Source organism: Corylus avellana, chromosome 8, assembly GCF_965113065.1.
Source record: "Corylus avellana chromosome 8, dhCorAvel1.hap1.2, whole genome shotgun sequence".
Classification (NCBI taxonomy): domain Eukaryota; kingdom Viridiplantae; phylum Streptophyta; class Magnoliopsida; order Fagales; family Betulaceae; genus Corylus; species Corylus avellana.
The window spans coordinates 5,398,041-5,422,681 of record NC_142497.1 but is presented as its reverse complement, the minus strand read 5'-3'; the positions used below and the strand labels follow the sequence as shown (position 1 = coordinate 5,422,681).

Sequence of the window (24,641 nt, the reverse complement as noted above, 5' to 3'; positions counted from 1 at the left end):
AGAAGATAAATATTGCTAAATTACTAGGTATTGATTATTTTATGAGTTACTTAAAATGTGTTTTTTTTTTTTAATCTCGCCCTTTAATAAATATTTATCATCCCACCGATTCGTAATGGCAATTTTCTGTAATATTTAAACATTTTCTGGCTCATATATGTAACCCTTAGAAAAGATGGTTTGGTAGAAAGAAACGTCTCTCTATCTGCACCTCGGGGCCCATGCCCCACCTCATGTGGGGTATATAAGGACAACTTGGTAATAATGATCTCACTTGTCAGATGGACATGAATTTCTTCTTTGTTATTTCTTATCTTTTTATTTTTAATATTTTTAAGAGTAATTCATTCCCATTCTACTAACTTATTTAAACTTTTTTTTTTTTTTTTTTTTTTTTTTGATGAATGTGAGCATAATTGGAAGTTATAGAAAGAAGATGTGAATTAGTGAGAGCCAATCGCTCTCTTCTCTCTCCTCTAGAATCCCCCAAACCCATGTTCGCCAACCATGGAGGAGGGAGACGCTGTCTTCTTCCCTCCCCTTTTTCTCTCTTTTTCCATTCTCCTTACTCTCCCTCCCCTTCTTGCCTTATTAGAGGTCAAAACTGTCTCTTTAGAGACCCCATCTGCCTCCTCAGAGGCCTTATCTCTATCCAAAAATTGTTATGGCCCATCCTCCACCACAAAACCTCTGACCACCTCCATCACCAGCAGCTCCAAGTCTGGGTTTCGCAATTTTTTTGAAAGCTTTGGATATGTTTTTTTCAAAATTTGTTCTCTTGTTTTTAGGAAATCTTGGGTGCACACAAGCCATCCCACTGGGTTCTAGGTTGTCTCCGCCCCGACCACCAAGCGCCGATGTGTGTTCAACACGCGCCTGCGAGTAGATCTTACTCGCGGACACATGTCCCTCATGTGCCGTTCCACCTCCATCAACCTCAAACGCCGATCTTCTAGTTTCCTTTCTGGCTCATGGGCCTGTGCGTCTCTTACTACTCCACTGTTGTTATTTTTTAGACATTTTTATCTGCTTTTGAGCTTGCCTTTGTTTTCTGTAATGTTGTTGTGGTTATTTTCTGTAACTTGTTTATGTTACTTTCTGATAAACCCGATCTGGTTAGATTTTAAACTCTTTGTAAGTGAAGTGGTTTTTTTCTTTTCTTTTTGATTTCCTTTTGGAAACCTTTTTTTCATGGTTACTATGCCTCTAAATCTCCATGGCTTTTTTGAAAGTCTGTTTAGATATTTGATAGGAGTATTCGTACTCCCGATAGTAGTATCCATCAGATTGCGCCGTGGCAATGGTTTTCTCGGGTTGCATTCGCAGATGACTTCCATCTTCACCTACTTTGAGGAGTTTGTAGTCTGTTTAGATTGAGTTTATATGTCTAAGTTTTTTAGCTCTAAGTGTCTGTCCTGTAACTTTCTTATGCTTTAATGGATTTCGGTTTGTTACCCAAAAAAAAAAACATTAGTTTTTGAAAAAAATTAAAGATGTTCAATTAATGACAACTTTTTTTTTTTTGAAATGATTTCTGAATATATTTGTTGTGAGTGCACTTGTAAGTGCTGTGTCTCATATTGAGAAAATATAAAAGAAAAGAGTGTTTAATATACCTAAGTGGACCTTAGCCCATTAGCTTAGGCTTTTAGGCTAAAGTTGTGTTCAACTATGTATATTAATCTACTCTTGGTAAAAACTCCATAACCGCTTTAATCTCCCAACAAATGGTATTAGAGTCATGGTTACCTTCTTGGGACAGGTGTCTAGACGCGGAGAATTGAGTCAATGTGAAGAGACTCATAAGTGAGGAAGAGATTGTTGTGAGTACACTTGTGAGTGTTGTGTCCTACATTGAGAAAATATAAAAGAAAAGAATGCTTAATATACTTAAGTGGACCTTGGCCCATTAGCGAGTAAAAACTCTATAAGGGCTTTAATCTCCCAACAATATTAATACTCCAAAACACATGCTTGCGGTGATAATCTCATGGATACGGCGGCACATTTCCTCTCCATATTTTCTCCTCACTACTTCCAAGCCTAGCTTTAGCTAGGCCATGCGCTACAGCATTACCTCTCCTCTTCTCATGTTGAACACTCTATTGCTGGGTACTTGGGTACAATTGAGCAGTATTTTGGCTACCTTCTCTAGCCAAAGCTTGTACTACCTCCAAGGCATTCCGCCATCTTCCACTACCATAGCCTCAGCGGTCGAGGGATCCGTAACATAATTCCCTTGAAGCACACATCACCGCAACCACCTTGCCCTCATGGTCTCACGCAATAATATTCATACCCATTTTTTGCTCCACCTTGTCTACAGCCGCATCCCAATTAATTTTTATAAAGCCATAAGCAGGTTTTTGCCAACCAGAATCAGCTGCCACCTCTTCACGCACTGGTTGATGATGTTTGCCCCGTTCCACTTTCTGAAATGCATCCAGCTGGTCCTGGGCTTCGCGGACGAGCTCAGAAGGAGAAGAAAACCTCCCCCCAAAAATTACATCATTCCGTCTAAGCCAAACTTGTCTTATTATAACTGCTACCAATTGGAACTCTTCCTCCATCAGCCTTTCTTGGAGCATCTCTAAAGTATTAAGGAAAACATGTTCAGTACCAATTGGAACACTTGTCACTTATTAAAATAGGTTTGAGGAAATTTGTGTTCGATATGATATTATAATACACCAATTATTAGTTCCTTGAATAAATTCAATTCCAACTTAATTTAGTTCCTTAAACAGGAAATTATCTGATACTTAAAACCTCAACAGTATACATGGAGCAATGCTAGATATTATACTATCATTTTATCATATTACATATGGATGATGTGACAGTGTCCGTAAATTTTTGGATTAATCATTATTAAAAAAAAAAAATTAAAGACCGATGGGTATTGAGACATCAACCTAGTGAAATTGAGGTGTAGAATTTAGCATTTCTCATGCATATATGACTATTGGATGTAGAAATTCATTTATTTACAACGCAATTTTAGCAACTAAAGATAATGTTATAGGCGGTCGAGGCTTAAGCTTTGACAAAGAGTAATATTACGAGTAATGCTACAAGTTTCTATTGTCTCCCTCTATGAATAATGTGACTCTTAAAATTACTATTGATCAAAACTCAATAATAATCAATCACTTACAAGCTCAATAGTGATTTTAAGAACTACATCATTCTTGGAGGATCACAAGCTAGAGGGACTTAAGAATTATTCTAATATTACACATAACACATTTATCTTACTTTTATCATATTTTAGGGATGTGACACTATTAATCTATTAATATGCTCTTATAATTGTCTTTTTAACATGAGTTGATTGGTAGTATTACATCAGCAAAGTAAGATAAAAGTATAATTTCTAACATTTTTCTTTAACAAATTAAAATTGGATTATCGAATTAGTCCCTCCCACACCCTATTTAAAATTTGAATATAAATTTCTTCCAAACTCCAAACCCAATCTTTGAAAGTGCAGTATGTTTCTTGCTTCTAACATACTAAAGAAACACATGATATTTTAGAGATTGGCTTATATATATATCCTTAATTAAATTTTTTTCCCATAAGTTATCATGAAAAAGTGTAATTTGATTCTATATCATGGATAACAACCATATTTTTATTTTTTACGACTGGTACCAGTAATATTTTGGCCAATTTAGATTTTCTTTATTAGTTCTTCCATTTAGATTCCATCCAAAAAAGTAACGGTTGGCCACATCAAGATTTTTCAATGCCTGACGCATGTCTCATATACTAAAGAGAAATGTCAGGGGTCAATAAGTTATCTATATTTGGCTCTCATATTTCCTTACAATCAACTATTAGATTTGTGAGATCTATCATTAACTTGTGTGTTCGTGATCTACATAAGTCTACAAATCCAATGGTTGATTGTAAATGAATATGGGTCAAATATGAAGAATTTATTGACCCTAGTGTTTCTCTATACTAAATCATTTGTCTATACTAAATCATGGACACGTTGCTGCCACATGTTTAAAACACTCCACATAATTGCCATGTGGTTTTACACTTATTTTTACCCTAAAATGTAAAATCTTTCTCCCTTATACCCAAAAATCATATCGTTCTCTGAAGGCACATTAAAGCAGAAGCATTCGAAATGGCTTCTCTACACAAATGGGATTTCGAAGCAAAGAAATGACTTAATTTGTGACGTAGATAAGGTTAATTAGTTCAGCTGAATTTTGTTGTCTACATATTTTGAATTTGTTTGGGAATGTGAAAAGCGGTGAAATTTGTGTTAAATCATCACTTTTCTTATGAGCTTAAGCTAATTCAAATGATCTTAAAAAAAAAAAAAAAAAAAAAAAAGCTAATTCAAATCAATTGTAAAGCTCTATACAAAGAGTATTGTATATAATCAAGTCAATAAAAGAAAAGATCATTTAACCTATAAGAATTTCACTTATATATATATAAAATTCTACAAACCGGCTGAATTGATGGGAATGATCCAATGGAATTGCGTTTAATCACAAGCCTGGCTCAATATATACATGAGCACGACCATATATATGACCTCATTTGGATGGTGTGGGTTGTAACATCTTGGTCTCATTTTTTTTTTTTTTTTTTTGTGACATGTCTACACAAGGGAAGGGGAGGGGGGATTCGAACTAGTAACTTCCGCTTAATTATGCGTGGTCCACAGCCGATTAAACTACCTCTTGGGGACACTCCGGTCCCATATTGAAAATATGAGAAGTAGTCCATATAAAGTAGGTGATAAAGATAGTTATGAGTACTAAGCCTCACATTGCCTAGTTACTAGGTGAAACTGAACTTTATAATGAATTATAAGAAAGCTCTAAGTCGACTAATCATTTTGAAGTAATTGCATAGATATGGCTAACGCTTTTTCCTGTATCATTACAAATGATATCAGAGCCACCTAGTAACGCCAGCTCATGTGGTACTGGAGCACTACATAATGTGGCCATAACGAGGACGTCAGGAGTAATAGTGCAGATATGGTTAGCGTTTTTTCCCAGACATTTGACTCTTTTTTCCTCCTCCTTTTATGATCTCCTCATTCTTTTAAATTTCAGACTTTAATATGAAATGTTAATTCTTCCTTCATAATTCTCGAGTACATATCGTTCAAAAAATAAAATAAATATGGACGGTGAAATTGTTCTTTTCCATTTGACTTCAAATGGAGAGAATCTTAGCCTCTTAGGACTAATCATCACGCAAACAAGCATATAAAAATTTATATGATTAGTATCTCGAATCCTCGATCACTTAATTAACTCTCATTTCTTGTTAATGAAGGATCACTTTTCATCAATTAACGATATAAATTAAAATTTACTAGAGCAATATTTTTATGGTTGATCATTTTCAACCGTTAGACGCATCACTTTTCTCAAAATGATAAAATATTAGTGCCACTTGAGTCCATGCTTGTAGGACATTTCATAAGAATTGAATTGGCATTTAATTACCATAAACTATTGGCTATGATTTGTCAGCTATATCGATCTATATAATATATTTTTTAGTATCCATTATTAATGTTGCAAATTTTCGGTTTGAAATTAAATAATTTTTGTTAAAATGTAATTTATTTGAGTCATCAATTAAGTCCTTAATTAAAAGTTTTAATTAATTTGTTCAACTAACTCCCTTGATTTTCTTTTATCGTGTCAATATATATATATATATATATCATCCTTACTGAAATTGATTACTTAAGATTTAATTAGTGAATTTGTTTTGGATGAGCAAATTAACCAAACAAAGAAAACACGCCCCCAAGCTAGGGCCAAACAAGCTAAGCTGCAAGCAGCAAACACTCAAAAAATCAAGTTATTCATATGAGTTGTTGTTACAATGCACAACAATGATGAATAATATGAAATTGAAAAGAGAAAGGTTAAGAGAGAGTCGAGATACAAATTTAATGTGATTTGACAATGTGTCTACATCCACAATGAGTGCAGCTATATTTTGCTATTAATGATTTAGAGTTACAATATAACACATACACACACACACACACACACACACACACACATATATATATATATATATATATATAGGAAAACTTTAATTGTACGGACGTATTTTGGAAATCTCCAAAATCCCGCTCCGTGAACGTTGTTTCGCTCCTTTCACTACGCTCCATCTACTTGGCCAATAACTAGTATTCTAATATGAGCTACTAGTTCCAACATGAGTGATCAACATATTCTAATATTTTTACAATTTATTTTTTGATGGTTAAATTTAAGCTTAAAAAGAGAAAAGTTCTTCTTGATCTCTTGTCAATTTTAAACCCAAAAAATCATAGATATATAAAAAATTAAGAATTATATTAATTAACTTGCTTATCTGTATGTATGTAAATTTCTTTTAGAATTAAAAAAACATATGTCATATAATCGTATCCTGTGAATTCCAATTAATTTTTGTTGGAAGAAAATAACAGTGACACACAAAAATATTGCAAGCCTGGAATTTATAAATTAAAACTTGATAGATTTAATTGAATAGTATTTATCCAAATTAAATAGGCTATAAAGTACAGTTGGACATTTTTGCCTTTTGCTTTCAGTATTGCCTTCTAGACGCTACGCATACGCAAGCTGAATTGCAGTTGTACGTATTATTAATGTTCGTAACTTCATTCTCAAGTGCCGGAAGGAAGGGCTTTTAGATATAGCCCATCTTCTGAAGAACGCAAGTAACATTTCTTTAAAGTGAAATATCGATTTTCTAAATGCACTTTCTATTTTAGGTCGGTTACTTCTAGGCAGGCTTTACCTAGTCTTTGAATTTAGTCACCATTAAAGAAAAAAATAATAATAAATTAGGTGCCACGTGTCAACATTTTATTGGTCCACGTGGACTTCCGTTAATTCAACTAATGATCAACTAACGAAAAGACTAATTTGGTCTATTATCAAAACTACAAAAACCTCATGTGACAAAAATCAAACCTTAAGAGAAAAAATAAAGAAACGAAACTCTAGGGGATATTTAGTATTTAACTCTTATATATACTGGCTGGCCAATGAAAATGCCACCTTCTAGAAGGTGATACGCACTGTTCACACGTTGCCTTCTCAAAGATGATGTGCAAATAGTGAAAACGTCATCTTTTAAAAGGTGACGTGTTACTGTTCAAACGTCTCAAATTTTAAATGCAATCACTATTTTTAGAGTCATTTTTAAAATGTAACTATTCGAATGTCACTAATTCAATAATAATTTTTTTTGGATAAAAAATGTCACCTTCCATGTGTCACTAAATTGGCAAATTTTTGTATTGCGGGTGGGGTGGGGTGGGGGACAATCTTTCTTCTGCTAATGGGTAGAGGGCAAATGTGATTTTACTGAGCTGCAAATAGCTAGGGTTGATTAGAGTTATTCTAGTCAACCACCTGGCCTGATTAAATTAAAGTTATATCCTCGAAGGATTCAACAAGTAGCTAGGGTTGATTAGAGTTATTCTAAGAGAACCCACCTTGGGATTCAAGCAGCTGGTTTGATTACGTCGAGAACATTTATGATATCAGAGTTTATCATACGTACCATACACAGCTTAATTTACATCTCCAAAATGATATGATCATCAAATTCTGATTTACAAAATTAATCAAAGATTTTGGGGTTGACTTCAACGTTTGACCTGGCATGTGGGGGCTATTTAATTCATATAGATCGAGCACCAAAGTAAAGAGCACTTCACGTACAAACGAAGCATGAAGCCCATGCTAAATTTGAGGCTACACAATTAGCTTAATTGCCAACCCCCCTTTCAAAATCCTTTATATATAAAATCCTTTGTAAATCCACATAGTTCCTCAAGCAGTAAGTTAATATTCTCTGATCAGCATCAGATGGCTCAGGCTATAGCGCGTCTAAGCGTATGTTTGCTCCTCCTTTGCGCTGTGATAATTGCAGAGGCAGGACCACCGAAGCAGAAGAAAGTGAAATGCAAAGACAAAAAGTACACAAATTGTTACAAGGTGGACCAATATTGCCCTACTTCCTGCCCTCGCACGTGTGTGGTGGATTGTAGCACGTGCCAACCTGTCTGTACCCCACCACCGCCACCACCTCCGTCGCCACCACCACCACCACCAAAACCGAAGAAGCTTTCGCCTCCTCCTAAGTCTCCTCCACACCGGTCTCCGCCCCCTCCTAAGAAGAGTCCTCCTCCTCCCCCTAAGTCCCGTCCTCCGCCGCCTCCTAAGAAGACTCCTCCTCCTCCGAGTGTCATTACTCCCCCAAATTCTCCTCCTCCTCCTTCTTCACCTACTCCTCCGCCTCCACAGGCTTCAAGTTCGGGAGGAAAGAGAGTTAAATGCAAGAACGAGAACTACCCTCACTGCTATGGTATGGAGCATAGTTGTCCTAGCGGCTGCCCAGAGCAGTGTGAGGTTGACTGCGTTACCTGCAGTCCCGTTTGCAGTAAGTCTTAATTTCCTTCCCACTTTTATTCTTCAGGAATTATATCAATTCTTTTAGAACAAAAATATGTGTCTATTATTTTTTTATATCATATGTATAAAATTTCTGACAAATGGATGAATTGAATTATTATTATTATTATTTTTATGGCGTATTTAATAATATTAAAAATTATATTTTTATTTTAATAACATGATAGTTATAGCGGGAACTTAAAGTCATTTTTATGACTTTGTAATCTTATAGCATTTGACTATGATTTTTCAGAACTATATACTTTGTGATGTAAGAGCTTTATGCTCTTGATTTTTCATCAATGAAATTTACAGACTCTCATAGTTCTTATTCTTTCATTTTTTTACCTTAACTACATAATGTGCATTTTTTGTCATAAATATTGTTAAAATTAGGCTTTGCAACAAAATTAAAGTTGAGTTTTTGACTGATTTTTTTATGTTATACATTGAAAAAGAAATTGCTGCAAAATTTAGTACAAATTCAACCATAAATGATTTTCATAATCTAAATATCACCGAGTTCTATTTTGATAAATATTTGAGTTGAAAATTATTTGAAAATTAAAATATATTAAGACTCATGTAAATTTTGAGCAGACTGCAACCGACCTGGCGCCGTGTGCCAAGACCCACGATTTGTCGGCGGAGATGGCCTCACCTTCTACTTCCACGGCCAAAAAGACAACGATTTCTGCATAGTGTCCGACTCCAACCTCCACATCAATGCTCATTTCATCGGGAAAAGAAACGAAAACATGAAGAGGGATTTCACTTGGGTACAATCTCTAGGAATCCTTTTTGACACTCACAAACTCTTCATAGGCGCCAGGAAGACATCGACGTGGGATGACGCCGTCGACCGCCTTTCTCTCGCCTTCAACGGCGAACCGTTATACCTCCTCGACCGCGAAGGCGCTAAGTGGGAGTCCATAACATCTCCACGTGTCGCAATCAGAAGGATTCGCGACACCAACTCTGTAGAGATCGAGGCCGAAGGGAATTTCAAGATCAAAGCAACTGTGGTGCCTATAACGGAGAAAGATTCACGCGTTCATAATTATGGGATCACACAAGAGGATTGCTTCGCGCACCTTGACTTGAGCTTCAAGTTTCACGCGCTGAGCGGCGAAGTTAACGGTGTTCTGGGCCAGACTTATGCGAGCAAGTATGTGAGCAGGGTGAAGATGGGCGTGCTGATGCCTGTTTTGGGTGGCCAGAAAGAATTCTCATCTTCAAGCCTATTCACCACAGATTGTGCTGTAGCAAGATTTACTGGGCAGTTTACAGAAGGAAATTCTTTGGAGAATTCGGAGTATGGTAACCTGAATTGCGCTAGTGGAATGGACGGCCGTGGAGTAGTTTGTAAGAGATGATGATCATGAAATTTCTTGGTTGGCGCTCTTTTTAGCTCTTTCTAAGAAAAGAGCCGTTTGATTGGCGCTCTTTATTACAAAATATTCAATAAGGTTAGGCTGAATGAAAAAACAGAATACGTCTGGCCATTAATTTCAATAATGTATTTGTTTATTACATAATTGGTACTTTATAAATTAATATGACTTACAATATGGAAATTTGCTGCTATGATTTATTTATTTATTTTAAATTAGGGTGGTAAATGAACAAGTCCGTTTTACAAACCGTTTCATACTCACTCATATAAACCCAACTTGAATTCAGTTCGTTAAACAAATAAGCCGGTACTGAACACAAAATTAGGCTCGATTATTAAATGAGCTATATTAGTTTAAATTAGCTAGGCTCGACTTGTATAAATTCTTATAACTTCTTTCTTTTTTAACATTTTATAAGATTATTTTAATTTCGTAATTAGAACATCTGAAGTAAAGATGAATTCTCTTCCTAAAATAATAGATATAGCTTAAGTTATTGCTATTAGCTAGAAGTGTTGATATAATTAAATATGTGTGTTTGTATAAATATATGGGGGGTATAAACATGAGATTTGATTATTTAAGGTTCAAGTTAATTTATTTAATTAACTCAAATGATAAAATCATAACAATAATTAATTAACCATTTATTAGTGAAAAGGAACCAGAATCCATCCCTAGTGCACAAAACACGCAATATTATGTTATACTCCTCTGCTGTTACTTGTGAGGTTTTGTTTTTTGTTTTTATTTTGTTTGTCTTGGCCTTCGGATTGATGATGAATTTGTTGTCCTAGCCTTTGGGTTGAGGATGGAGTAGATCGGTGTGAGGGCTTAACTCTCATGGCCGGATTTTTTGTTTCTAGTTTTGCATTTGAGCTATCGATGTCCTAGATTTAGTTTGCACGAAGCAGATCTGTTCCTTAAATGTAATTGTATATGAGTAGTGGAAGCTTGAAGTCATTTTTATGAGTTCGTAACATTCATAGCTTTTGGTTATGATTCTTCATAGTTGTATGCATGTAAGTGCTTAATTTATGATCATGAAATTTTATCAATGGAAGTTCTATATTTCTCCAAAAAAAAAAGAAACAAAAGCACGCAATATCTAGTAATAATATAAAAGAGAAATATGCAACAATAATAATCTCAAACCAAAAAAATCAATAAATCATTCACATATCATTTAATACTAGATTTTGTTGACAAAATAAAAACATTTTGAACATATCAGAGGTGAACCACTCTAGAGCAGCAAACCTAAGAGAACACTCCACTATAAAACATTAAAATACAAACATAGGCACTAACAACCTTTTGTAACCCTAAGACTCAATATGACAACAAGCTTTCTACTTGCTTTTACTCCAGCTCCTTGTTGGCCAATCTTCTATAACTCCTTACCGACCCACTAGTAGATTTCAAAACTGAAGGAAGTGTACGGTGTGCTTTGAAAATCTAACGGACTCCCAGAGGAAGAAAGCTACAATAGCCCTCAACAAGACTCTCTAGAGCTAAGGCTTACTTTAGACTTCATAAAGACCAAGAGAAGAAAAACATCAACGGCTCGATCTGTTGGCACATAAGAAAAAAGTAAGAAAACCTCTCAAAAAAGGTACTAAAGTTCTAGCTTCATTTTGAGCTAGCTCTCTTACTAACACAAAGTGCATCCTATTCTATTTATAGGATGTGAGAAAACATCAGCTGCAATGCTGTCCAAGAATGAGATTATCCAGGTGGAAATTAGTCATTGGGGGAATAAAAATCTGAAAGGTCTCCTATGCCGATTGGTGTTAGGATGTGTTGTCTATCATCTTTGGCGCACTAGGAATAAAATTAAGCACTCTGGACATCCACTTACTGAAGATCAGCTGCTGAAGAGAATCCTTTGGGAAATAAGAGCTAGGATAATTAGAAAGGGAAACTTTCCTAAGCCTAGAGAGAATCTTTTCTTAGTGTCTTTATGGAATCTACCTGCAAATTTGTTGATATAAAATATTTCTGCAGGATGTGATTTTGTGGTGTTTTGTTTCTGTAAGGCCTGGTTTGGGAATTGTGGTTGGTTGTTTTTATGCAGGTTTTGTTCTGCAGTCTGTCATTGATTAGTTTAGTTGGATAGGCTTCTCTGAGGCTTTGGTTTTGCTCTGTGTTTTGGTTTTGAGCTTTAATGAACTTTGCTTATTCATCCAAAAAAAAAAAAAATGCTGTCCGAGAATGACCCATTTCAAGTAAAATCGTCATAAATTGTGATCCTGACATCAATCTAATGAAGGTAGCTTGGTGGCATTGGAAAGCTGATTCACACAGCTTTAATTTTGTATTTCACAAGATTTTTTCATTTGGACATTTATTAGGTAAAAACCAGCTTTTCAAAAAGTGCAAACTTCGTGCAGCGTTAGGACCCCCGAAAACCACTTGTCACAATTCTAAACTATTTTCTTGAAGATTTCAACTTATATATAAAGAGGAATGATAGGGACCCAACTTTTTTGTCCAACAAAAGTCCAATTTTTGCCTTATTTATTTTTAAAAAATAAAATAAAATAAAAAATGGAAAAAATGTTTGAAGCAACCCTATCTATTTTTTGTCTTTCTTTTATTTGGTATTTTTAAAAAAATGAAAAATGGTATTTTTTTCATAATAATGTCATTTTTTTTCAAGAAAATGTCATTATTATGAAGAAAAATACTATTTTTCATTTTTAAAAAAATACTAAATAAAAGAAAGGACAAAAATAGATAGGGTTGCTTCAGACATTTTTTTCATTTTTCATTTTTTTTTTTTTAGAAAAAAAATAAAGGGTAAAAGTTGGACTTTTGTTGGGCAAAAAAGTTGGGCCTTTAGCATTTCTCATATATAAATATATGGTAATTATTTTAAAGAACGTTATTGAATGAGGCTAAGAACGACCATTCATTCGTCCTTTTAAGTTTTCCAAACAAATAATACTATTCATTGATATTGTTTATGTTATTATTCACCGCTTCTCTCTTATTTTAGAAAGAGAAACTCTCCCTGCTCTCTAGAAGCTTTCATTCCTCTTTGTGAGGCTCTCCATCGCCTCCGACTGGTGCTCGGGAGGAGAGATGGATTCATTTCCCTCCCTCCTCCCTTCCTTGTTATCTCTCTGTTTTTTCAATTTCTTTTTTTTTTCTCCTCTTCCTCCCAAAATTTAACATCAAACCCTCCACCACTATTGACTTACCGTGCCACCTCCTCTGTACTCCATTCTCACCTTCCAGTCTGATCCCTCCCGATGGCTTGTACTTAACCGTTAACTTCTAACGGAAATACATACTAAAATATATTTGATTTTTTGTTTTTATTTTTGTTTAATTTTGAATCAAGGGTAAATTTAGATTTTTATAAAAAAAATCAAAGGTATAAATGTCATTATTTCACTTTTAATATTTAAAATGTGGTTTAAATTGACTACAATTGAAAGTTCAGTGGTTCAAATTAAAAAGTTTTAAAGTTTAGGGGACTTATCAAATCGCATGGTAATTCATGGCCCCGTTTGGTTTGCGGAATAGACCCTTAGATTGGACTAGCTAACACTAGGTATAACTAATCATTTGTTTGGTAACATTCTATTCCTGGGAATAGTCTATTCCCATGAGACTATTAATCTCATACACACAGGGTTAGCTAAGCCACTAAAAAATGAGTGGTTTAGCTAATCCTTTCATATGTGATTAAATTAATTATGTAAATTGCCACAAAAAACCCTACTTGTGGGATTAAATTTCGTTCTCTCTCTTTGATTCTTCTCTCTCTCTCTCTCTCTCTCTATATATATATATATATCCATTTCTCTTTTTTCTCTCTTTTTCGCTCTCTCTAATTTTTCTGGTACAGTTTTTCTGCAAGTGTAGACGAATTATTTTTTTTTCTCTATGCTGTCTCCCTTCTTTGTACTGTTTCTCAGTTTTTTTTTTTTTTTTTTTTTTTTTTTTTAATTCTATTTTTTGATTTTTTTTGATTCTTTGTACCGTTTCTCTCTAATTTTCTTTTCTTCGTTTCTCTGTCTTTTTATTTATGTATCTTTTTTTTTTTTTTTTTTATTCTGTTTATCCGTCTCTCTTTTTTTTCAATTTTTTTTTCTTTGACAGAGAAACAGAATCTATAAGGTTTTTATAAAATACAAATATATAATCTGTTTTTTGATTTCTTTTGATTCTCTGTACATTCTCCAACTATATTTTTTTGATTTCAAGATTGAGTTTGATTTTGTTTTCTGCAACTATATATTTTTTTTATATAAATAATTTTGTAGCATAATTGCAACAAAAACAAAAAAAAAACAAAAGGCCACATACCTGACATAATTAAAAACAAAAAAGAAAAAGAAGTTATAGTAAAATTGTTTATGTTTTTTTTTAAAAAAGAGAATGAAAGTCCTTAATAATATAAATTGTATTTTTATTATAAGACTATTTTAGGAAATTTGATCACAATATGATTCCATTCACCAACATATTGCATTGTACCAAACGAATGAATATGATTAGCTAGTCTATTCCAGCGTTACAACCAAACAAATGAATATAAATAGCTAATCTATTTCACACTCTTCTATTCCCAGTAGTAGCTAATCCTTTTCCAAAGGACTAGACATTTCGCGAACCAAACGAGGCCTAAGGGTTTAAAGTGAAGTTACTCATATTTTTTAAATTTCTTTCTCCTCCTCTGGATAAGCAATTTGAGGAAATGTGCGTTTGAGATTGCGATTTTGCAAGAATATTATGTGTTTTTAAAAGATATCGCAAAACATAAGGTGTTTTGACACTGTGATTCCATTCACCAACATATTGCATTGTACCAAACGAATGAATATGATTAACTAGTCTATTCCAGCGTTACAACCAAACAAATGAATATAAATAGCTAATCTAATTCACACTCTTCTATTCCAGTAGTAGCTAATCATTTTCCAAAGGACTAGACTTTCGCCAACCAAACAAGGCCTAAGGGTTTAAAGTGAAGTTACTCATATTTTTTAAATTTCTTTCTCCTCCTCTGGATAAGCAATTTGAGGAAAGGTGCGTTTGAGATTGCGATTTTGCAAGAATATTATGTGTTTTTAAAAGATATCGCAAAACATAAGGTGTTTGACACTGTGATTTAAAAAACACTTAATCTAAAATAAGAAAAAAATCTGCGATTTCTACAAGCAGATTAGGAATGCTTACTTAAAAAAACGCAAATTTAAACCAAAATTATAATTTCGCATAATAAATATTTAATAAAAAAATAACTTTCTAACCTGTGTTACCAAATGCCATAATTTTAAAAGTCAACGATTACAAAAACGCAACTTTTTAAAACACAATTTTTAAAATCAGTCCCAAACTGATCCGAAGAAAAGGAACACACGACTCTGGGGCTTGAAATTTTCTCACAATCCCATCCCTGTCCAGCGCACCCTCCAGTTACACTTCTCTTCCTTGTCGCTCACTCTCTTCAGCCGTACTCGTAGGCCGGTAGCGCCAAGAGAAGAAGACAAGAGGTAAATTCCCTTCTTCTTTTTTTCCTCTCTTTTCCTGGGAAATTTCGTATTCTGCTTGTATTGATATAGATTCGAATAAAGTTGGGAACTTTAATTACAAACGCTATGCCTTTTTTTTTTTTTTTTTTCGTTGTTTGGTTCTGTTGTATACAACTCAATTCTCACCTCAACTCTCCTTCTGGTTGTTCCCATCACACAAGTTTGATTGTCCTAATAACTTTTGCTCTGGGGATTTCCTTTTTAGGGTTTCTGATCTTCTGTTAACTGGAATCTTCTTCGATTTCAATCCATGGAAGACGGGAACAAGGTTAATCAATGCAAGAGTGAAATGCTATCAACAGATGGTGATGTATCCACCGGTAATAACGCAGAACTCTTGAATCTTAATTATTTTTATTCTTACAGCAAATCATTACACTTGAAATAATAAGACATCAAAAGAACATTTTGATGATCTTCATTTGTTTTAACTGTTGTAGTTTCCTTGGCTGATTACACTCTCATGTCTACCTGCATTTGCGTTTCCATATTTTTGTTTTCTCGTTCCCAATTCAACTTATTCATTTTTTCTTCTCCCCCGCCTTTTTTTTTTTTTTTTTTTTCTTTTAAACCTTCGGAAGCTTATAAGCTGAGTTTTTTTTTTTTTTTTTTTTTAGTTCTAACCTTTTTAATATGTTTTGTTTTGGTTTTTCATTCTTATAAATAAACATCTTAAATGAAAAGGAATTTTTCTATTTTCTTTAGTATGATTTCAAATGAAAATTCATCTCTGGAGCGCTGGCTCTGGCCTTCTTATTGCTTGTTACCACTTTGGTTAGCACTATTACTCGTATTTTCTTTCGAGTGACAAATACTGGAGAACCTAGTGTGTTTTATTGTGGAGCTGCTGTCTTGTGAATTGGTAGATGAGTAATTCTATAAGGAGGACTAGAGTCCTAAATGTGATGTAGCTTTTAAAATTGTCATTAAATTTGAGATAATCATTATTGAAGTTTGATCTATTGGTGATTTTAAAAGCCACATCACATTTGGAAGGACTCAAAGAAGATTTTAGTCCTCCTTCTAGCATTAGTCTCAAGTGCATGTCTTTATGGCTATCTTGATGCTTTGTTATTGGAGTTTTAAGTCCCGAAGCAGTTTGCAAAAGAAGTTCTCAGTTTATACCTGTGTCTTATGAGTTTGTTTATAGTTCTTGATGAAGCAGATAAAATTAAAGAGAGGTGTAGGGAACAGAGAGAAGCTCTGCCTGGGGAGCCTAAATGTATTATATGTCATCGCTATGGTGAGTATATATGTGATGAGACAGATGATGATGTCTGCAGCTTGGAATGCAAACAAGCTCTACTATGCAGGGTTGCCAACTCACAGCTGCCGGTTGGTCTCCCACCTCCTAAAAAATTACCTGCAACTGATGAGTGTTTTTACGTTAGAGATTCTGATGATAAATCAGGATCTCTATCTTTAACTATGGATCAGACTGAGTCACTCAGAAGGAAGCTTGAAATTCATGTGAAGGCTGAATTAGCAGTGGCACCCATGTTATCATTCTCTTCATGTAATCTTCCTCAGAAGCTTCTCCAAAATATAGAAGCTGCAGGATATGATGTGCCCACACCTGTGCAGATGCAAGCAATCCCAGCTGCTTTGATGGGCAAAAGCCTGCTTGTTTCAGCTGACACGGGCTCAGGGAAAACTGCTTCCTTTCTGGTTCCAGTTGTTTCTCGTTGTGCAAATATTCGCATTGAGAGCTCCTCAAACCAGAGAAAGCCATTAGCGATTGTTCTAACACCAACTAGAGAGCTCTGTATACAGGTCGAGGAACATGCTAAGTTACTTGCAAAGAGTTTGCCTTTCAGAACTGCACTTGTTGTCGGTGGTGATGCCATGGCTGGACAACGACACCGCATTGAGGGAGGAGTGGAACTGGTCATTGGAACTCCAGGCAGGCTTATTGACCTTTTAACGAAACATGATATTGAACTAGATGATGTAATGATCTTTGTTCTAGATGAGGTGGACTCCATGCTCCAAAGGGGTTTCCGGGATCAGGTAATGCAGATCTTTAGGGCTCTATCGCAGCCCCAGGTCTTGATGTATTCGGCAACAATCTCACAAGAGGTAGAAAAGATTACTAGCTGTATGGCAAAAGATATTATTGTCATCTCTGTTGGCAAACCTAATAGGCCAAGTAAGGCTGTGAAGCAGCTGGCTATATGGGTTGAGTCAAAGCATAAAAAGCAAAAGCTTTTTGACATTTTAATGAGTAAGCATCATTTTATGCCACCAGTTGTGGTGTATGTGGGTTCAAGACTTGGGGCAGATCTCCTGTCTAATGCAATTACAGTCACCACTGGGATGAAAGCTTTATCAATGCATGGGGAGAAGTCCATGAAGGAGAGGAGAGAAATTATGAGGACATTTTTGGTGGGTGAGGTTCCAGTTATTGTGGCCACTGGGGTTTTGGGTCGAGGCCTTGATCTCCTGGGTGTGAAACAGGTAATAGTTTTTGACATGCCCAATTCCATCAAGGAGTACATCCATCAGATAGGAAGAGCGTCCAGATTGGGAGAGGAGGGTACAGCTATTGTGTTTGTGAATGAAGAAAATAAGAATATGTTTCCAGAGTTGATTAAAATTTTAAAAACTGCTGGAGCAGCTGTACCTCGGGAGCTTGTTAATTCACGGTTTGCAGTTGGTTTTTTATCTGGTGGCGAAGGCCAGAAAAGGAGAAAGCGTGGTTGCTGACGTCTGGAAATGCTTTGTAGATTTTCTGGCTTCAATTCAACATCTTGGAAATATTCAATAAATCAGACGGACATTTTGCCATTAGAAAAAGGTCAAATTGGTACTTCACTCTGAACTCACATCTTAGCTGCATTAATCATGATTATTACCACTTTTGAACTCACTGGATAGCTGTGTATGGCAAGAAATAATGCTGATAGCACATTGATAAAATTTTCTTACTTTTCGGGCTGATAAATTAAGTAATGTTTACAACTTGTGGTCTGGAGAACTGGAGGAAAAGTTATCTACTGAGGGTTTTCTGCAATTTCTATTGGATTTGGACATTAATGCTAAGTTGATCTGTTGAATTCAATATCTCCTAGCCATTCGTTGTTTAATTATTATTATATTTTTCTGAGCCTCCTTGCTATTCGATAGTAACCACATGCAAATGGTTCATTATTTATCCCAAAAGAAAAGACAAAAGGCACATGACTTTGTATAAATGTCCTCGATTTACACATTGTTCAACAACACTGTATTTAACTTCACCTACATAATTTATTATATCAATTTCTCACTGATAACTGGTTTACCAGTGGTGTGGCTTCTCTATCTTTTGTACCAACCTACTAAATGCTGAGAATATCTCTATCAAAACTCTTACGAGTACCGCACATTGTTTCAAACTACTTAAAGATGCTCTGTTGCGTTGTTGTTTGTAATTTGCATCCCGATATGGTATTTGATTATTTGTTAATGATACGTTTTGTTCTCTGTATACTTCAATATAGGAAGATGCTTAGGATACTATACCTTTTATTTCAATTTCCTTATAAATTGATGTAACAGTCCATAATTGGTGAAATGATTAAGAGTGCATTGTTGACAAGTCATCCGCTAACTAATTAAATTGACAAGATCATTTGTAAAAAATTTGTGGTAAAAGCTGTAGTTCCCTGGCAGCACTCTTCACCATATTATTGAAATGAATTGTCAAAGATTAAAAAGACTACGGATATCTAATCTAGGATATGTAACATGCTTTTATGCATTTAACTGCGGCAGATCAGCAGCAGAGGAATATTTTAGTCTCTGATTTCACGTGAAGAAGTTGGTAGTAGATTTCAGGAAACATTATGTGGATGGGAACTCAGAGTGTGGGTGAATGTTCTAGCTCAACTTCCTTGAGCAGTCAGCAGGATGTTGAGGATGACCGGATGATTGCTGTTATACTATCTGAAGAGTATGCCAAATTGGATGGTGCAGTTGCTAGACGCCTTTCCAACCTGGTGCCTGTTCCTGTAAGGATACTTGCATTTCTTTTTCTTGTTAGAATTTTAAAGTAGGCCTTTTACTTTAGTTCATCCAGTGACAGCTTATTTGACTAGACCTTGTTTTATTTTTGTGGATATTTAACTAGAATTTATTTCAGTATTGAATTCAAAAGCTTATTCCTCACGAAATTAAAAAACCATATGACGGAGAAGACTTGTCTGTTATGCTTTGTCATTGGGAATTCAATGTTCTCTCAATCTTTGTTGGGTTGAACAACAACAACCCCCCCACCCCCATCACCCGCCGCCCCCCCCCCCCCCCCCCCTCCCCCCTTTCATCCTATGACTCTGATTGTATTAGCTGATTGTATCTAATACATCTATCATCCGTAAATTATTCATTGTATTTTATCCTGCATTATATTTTACATGGTCGGATTGTTACATGGTAAACCCTTGAGTTCTTTAACTGTTTTGTTGCTTGATTGATCTGAAGCACCACTTATTCAATGAAAGAAACATGCTCTTAATTTCTTGAGGGGTAAATTGAGTTTTCACTATTAAACAGCATGTAATCTCTTGCTTTTGAGAAAAAAATGCTGGAAAATATATCAGTAGTTAAATGATAATTTAATATTTATACACAAGCACTCGCGCATCAGATGAGCATTCATTTAAGTGTTTAAACATTATTTGAGGTGCTCAAGTATGTGCTAATCAGTAACAATATGATACGAGCACTACTCAAGCATGTCTTTGTGCATTAAATTATTTTACTAAGAAAGGGCTGGAGTAACCATAAAAGAAGTTAATTGCACAAAAATTGGGCTCGATATAGATACACTCCTTAGTCTTTCCTTAGTCTTTTCCTGTACTTTTGGAAAAAGGAACTAATCCGAAGGGGGTGGGATGAGTTTAAGCAACATGTACGATTCGAGGTGGGAGCCGGGTCTCGTGTGTTGTTTTGGCAGGATGTGTGGTGTGGGGAGGCACCTCTGCAGAATTTGTTTCCCGCCTTGTTCAATATTGCATGTGGTAAGGAGGTATGGGTAGAGGAGAATATGGAGAGGGTAAATGGAGCTATATATTGGAATGTCAGATTTACTCGACCTGTTCATGATTGGGAATTGGAGGAGGTTTCAAGTTTCTTCGAATTGCTGTATTCACAACAGGTAAGGCAAGGTGGGGTAGATAAAATTTGTTGGTTTCCCTCGAAGAGGAAAATTTTTGAGGTGAAGTCTTTCTACAAGGTGAAGTTAAATCCAGCCCCGTGGATGGTCCGTGGAAGCTTATTTGGAAGAGTAAAGCTCCTCCGAGGGTGGCTTTTTTCGTTTGGACGGCGGTTATGGGGAAAATTTTAACATTGGACAACTTACGAAAAAAGAACATCATTGTGACAGAATGATGTTGTATGTGCAAGAAGAGTGGTGAATCTATTGATCACCTTTTAGTGCATTGTGAAGTTGCTGTAGAGGTATGGAATATGATACTCCAGCTATTTGGTATAACGTGGGTGATGCCGAGGAGTTTGAAGGAATGTTTGGGAAGTTGGAGAGGGCAAAGGGGAAAGCGATCAGCTGTGCACATTTGGAGGATGGCTCCTTTGTGTGTAATGTGGTCCTTATGGAGAGAAAGGAATGCGCGGAGCTTTGAGGATCATGAAATGGGCAATACAGAATTGAAGCAAAGGGTGCTACAAACTCTCTTCTCTTGGAGGATATTGGGGTCTTCTTCGCAAGCTTCAACGCTTACGGAATTTATAGATTTATGTGCGTCCTTTTCAGTTTAAAGCTCGTGTAGTGGGCTCTTTTGTATACTTCCTGTGTACATGGGTTGCGCCCCTTGCGCTTTTTATACAATGACTTTTACTTATCAAAAAAAAAAAGACTCTTTTGGTATCTTTACTCTTGGCGTCAGTTGATCATAGGAACTATTCAAATTCTCTAGTGATAATTAGGAAACAATATGTGCTACATCTATAAGCTGCCCTTGTAACACCCAGTTCAGTTCAAAAAAAAAACAACTATTGTTGCCACGTTGAAGCTCATGCATGTCTCTCATCCAAACTACCCACACTCAAACAAAAGCTTGCAATGTCCTTTAACTGATGGCCCATTCACCCCTTTCAAAATCACTCATTCTCTCTTTGATATGTAGTAAAAAGAAAAGGCATATCGAGGGAAAGATTGTAATGAACCAAGGAAAAACGCTAGCCATATTTGCACTATCACTCCAAATAGACTAGTGAATTTGGAGCTTCTTTAGAATCAATTATAAAGCCTAGTTTCACCTAATAAGTATGCAATGTGGGACTTAATATGCATGAGTCTTTTTATAAATCATCCACTCTATATGGGTTAGGGTATTACAATCTCACCCCTTCTTCCAAATATGTGACTAGGGTATTATAATCTCACCCCTTCTTTCAAATATGGGTTAGGGTGTTACAATCTCACCCCTTCTTCCAAATATGTGACTGGGGTATTATAATCTCACCCCTTAAACCCTTGACATCCTCGTTAGGGGTATGTCATGCCGTGTTGACAGTATCACATGGCATTACAACTTAGCTTTAATGCCATCTGTAACGACTTAGGAAAAAACTTTAGTCACATTTGCGCTATCGTCCCAAAAAGACTAGTCAATTTGAAGCTTCTATAGAATCAATTATAAAGCGCCGTTTCACCTACTAAGAAAGCAATGTGGGACTTAGCACTCATGAGTGTCTTTATAAACTACTCACTTTATGTGGACTACTTATTTGCCCAATGTGAGACCGGAGTATTACAAAGATAGAGTTTAGTTGATTTGGTTATGTTGTATCATTAGAGATCTTTGTAGTGATAGACGTTATCATACCCGTTTGGGATTTGGAGCGTAATAGCCCTCTTTTTTAGGTTGACAAAAGTATGTCACGGAGAATGATACTTTTGGAATGAATAATGAAGGTGTGAACCAGTGGGAATATATATTTTTTTAATGGAATTCTAAGATCTATTTGCATGTACTTCATGGTGCATAAAATATCCTTAAACTAGTTTTAGACATATAGCAATCTATCTTTCGATAGATGTTCAAATGCATCAGTTTATGCAATTATGAATTATCTATAGGATTCAATATCTGAAGTGAACTTTTTCCCCAAATCTATGCATATTTGTTATACTAGTTACAAACTTCCTCACCCATTAGGTTTCAAAGACATGGTGATTATCAACCATTTGAATCACCAAGCTTATCTCTTGATGCTTGCCTTGTAACAAATTTTAAGAAAAATTCTTGATGTTCTCCATAAATGCGTAGGTATACAGTCTGATATGCACCTCTAGAATCTTTCATCTTGAGGCAGATTCTAAATTCTCTATTTCCTGTCCTCTAATTTGTGCATGTTTATTCTCAATAGAATTTGTTTTTGCTTCTTGGAAAAGTAAATTTTGTTTTGATATCATAATATTCTGCCTCTCTGTTATGCATGTAAACATCTTTTTATTTTTTCCAATATTGATGAACATGAATTTGTAGCCCTTAAGGCTTATAGTCATTACTTTTGGAGATGGCTTTGATGCTATTGTGTGGGTGGGATAGTCATTAAGTTCATCCTAGAAATTGTCAATATATGGAAATGCAAATTAAGTCATAGATCTTTCTTGTTACTGAGTGAACATGAAGATATAACCTCTGTAGTATCTGAGCTTATGTCAGAAATTGTTGAGATGGAGGCACTTGGAGATGCTTTGCTTAAAATCTTGGCTTATATATTTACTAAACTTCTCGTTTCTTTCTACCAGGCTGAATGTCTATGGTTTATATGAAGTGAAGGTCTCAGGCGATGGAAACTGCCAGGTATGTGCAATGCTGCTGAAGTAATGCCCAAATGTTTTCTTCTTCTTTTTTTTTCTTTTTTTTTTTTTTTTTGATCATCATTCTATTGCAGTTTCGTGCGCTTCAGACCAGATTTACAAGTCACCTGAATATCACAAACATGTTCGGAATTATACCAATGAGCTTTAGTTCAAAATTGCCGCCTCCCCACCCCCGCCCCAAGAACAAACAAATCCCTTCAAAGAGCTCCTCGGAAATATATATATATATATAGAGAGAGAAAGTACATGTGTCAAATTTTGATTAGATATGACGTGGATAACAACATATATGTTATTGCTCACCTTTAAAAATCCAATGGAAGGTGTAATTCGATGATGGTGAATATCTGATGGAGTGATTTGAGGTATTTTAAATCTTAGAGAGTGATTTGATAAAAATGTTTAAACTAGATGGACCTTTGCACTATTTTTCCCCCCTTCTTTTTTATCATATATTTTACAAAGATTAACAAGCTTGATTAGTTTTCAAAATGCGTATCCATGATTATTAACGGGTTCTTTCATGTTTGAAAAGTAATTCAACTATAGATGGGAAAAATAAAAAAAAAAATAAAAAAAAACCCCAATTTAGCCCCTTAATGTTTTAAAAGTGATAAAATAGCTCCCCAAACTATCAAATTATTGCATTTTGGCCACTCCGTTAGTCAAAACCGTTAGTTTGGATGAAAACTGCAAAACGACGTCGTTTTGTTATGGGTAAGTTACTACAATGCCCTTTTATGAAGAAAAAAAAAAAAATTGGGAAAAATATAAAAAAGCTCTCCAAACTACCAGCCATTTTTATTTTAGCCCCATAATGTTTAGAAAGTGATAAAGTAGCTTTCCAACAAAACGACGTTTTTCAATTTCCGTCCAAACTGATGATTTTGATTAACGGAGTGGTCAAAATATAATAGTTTGGTAGTTTTGGGGACTATTTTATCACTTTTGGAACATTAGAGGGTTAAATTGAAAACGGCTGGTAGTTTGGATGTCTTTTTTATATTTTTCCCACTATAGATCAAAGCTTGTAGAAGTGTGATGATCGGTTGATATAAGGCGGAAACTAATGAAGTTTGTCAATAATCAAGGACCTGCACTCTTGAAAGAACCCGTTAATAATTATTAGAAATGTAAAGAAAATGAGATGCTAAATGTTCTAAATCTTTTATCAAAGAGATAAGTACGAAGATGCTGTGAAATTTTTTCATTAAAAATTATCAAAACAATTAATAAAGAGAAATGCAATGGGTATCAATGAAAAGATTTAGTACCTTTAGCATTTCTCAAAGAAAACTTTTAAAAAAATTACATGAAACATACTTTTTTGGTGTTGAGAAACCAAAAGTGCTACTATAAATTTAGGATAACACTTTTACTCTTTTAA

General features: G+C 35.1%; 2 protein-coding genes and 1 long non-coding RNA gene across 7 annotated transcripts; all 3 read left to right on the top strand.

Moving 5' to 3' along the window:
- The first annotated feature begins 7,892 nt into the window (after positions 1-7,892).
- LOC132162795 (uncharacterized) lies at positions 7,893-9,856 on the top strand. Its single transcript, XM_059573024.2, has 2 exons — positions 7,893-8,466; positions 9,081-9,856. The coding sequence occupies exons 1-2, from the start codon at positions 7,893-7,895 to the stop codon at positions 9,854-9,856; spliced, it is 1,350 nt and encodes a 449-aa protein (XP_059429007.2).
- A 5,387-nt stretch (positions 9,857-15,243) lies between these two features.
- Positions 15,244-19,338, top strand: LOC132163386 (DEAD-box ATP-dependent RNA helicase 41). Of its 5 annotated transcripts, none has more exons than XM_088519153.1 (4): positions 15,244-15,387; positions 15,632-15,746; positions 16,577-18,223; positions 19,239-19,338. In XM_088519153.1, exons 2-3 carry the CDS (start codon positions 15,677-15,679, stop codon positions 18,130-18,132), a joined length of 1,626 nt encoding a protein of 541 aa, XP_088375279.1. In that variant the 5' UTR covers positions 15,244-15,387; positions 15,632-15,676; the 3' UTR covers positions 18,133-18,223; positions 19,239-19,338. The 5 variants fall into 5 exon arrangements, with proteins under 5 accessions (XP_088375279.1, XP_088375276.1, XP_088375278.1 ...); XM_088519150.1 differs by having other exon boundaries at positions 19,183-19,338; XM_088519152.1 differs by having other exon boundaries at positions 16,577-18,232.
- A 50-nt stretch (positions 19,339-19,388) lies between these two features.
- Positions 19,389-23,663, top strand: LOC148584010 (uncharacterized). The gene is made up of 3 exons (XR_015912980.1): positions 19,389-19,418; positions 23,180-23,234; positions 23,326-23,663. It is a non-coding gene; the product is annotated as an uncharacterized LOC148584010 (long non-coding RNA).
- Positions 23,664-24,641: the final 978 nt, after the last annotated feature.

Excerpts from the sequence above, each read along its gene's own strand:
- LOC132162795 (XM_059573024.2), top strand. The coding sequence starts at position 7,893 with ATGGCTCAGGCTATAGCGCGTCTAAGCGTATGTTTGCTCCTCCTTTGC. Across the intron at positions 8,467-9,080 it reads TACCTGCAGTCCCGTTTGCA|ACTGCAACCGACCTGGCGCC; the intron begins GTAAGTCTTAAT and ends AATTTTGAGCAG.
- LOC132163386 (XM_088519153.1), top strand. The coding sequence starts at position 15,677 with ATGGAAGACGGGAACAAGGTTAATCAATGCAAGAGTGAAATGCTATCA. Across the intron at positions 15,747-16,576 it reads AGATGGTGATGTATCCACCG|TTCTTGATGAAGCAGATAAA; the intron begins GTAATAACGCAG and ends GTTTGTTTATAG.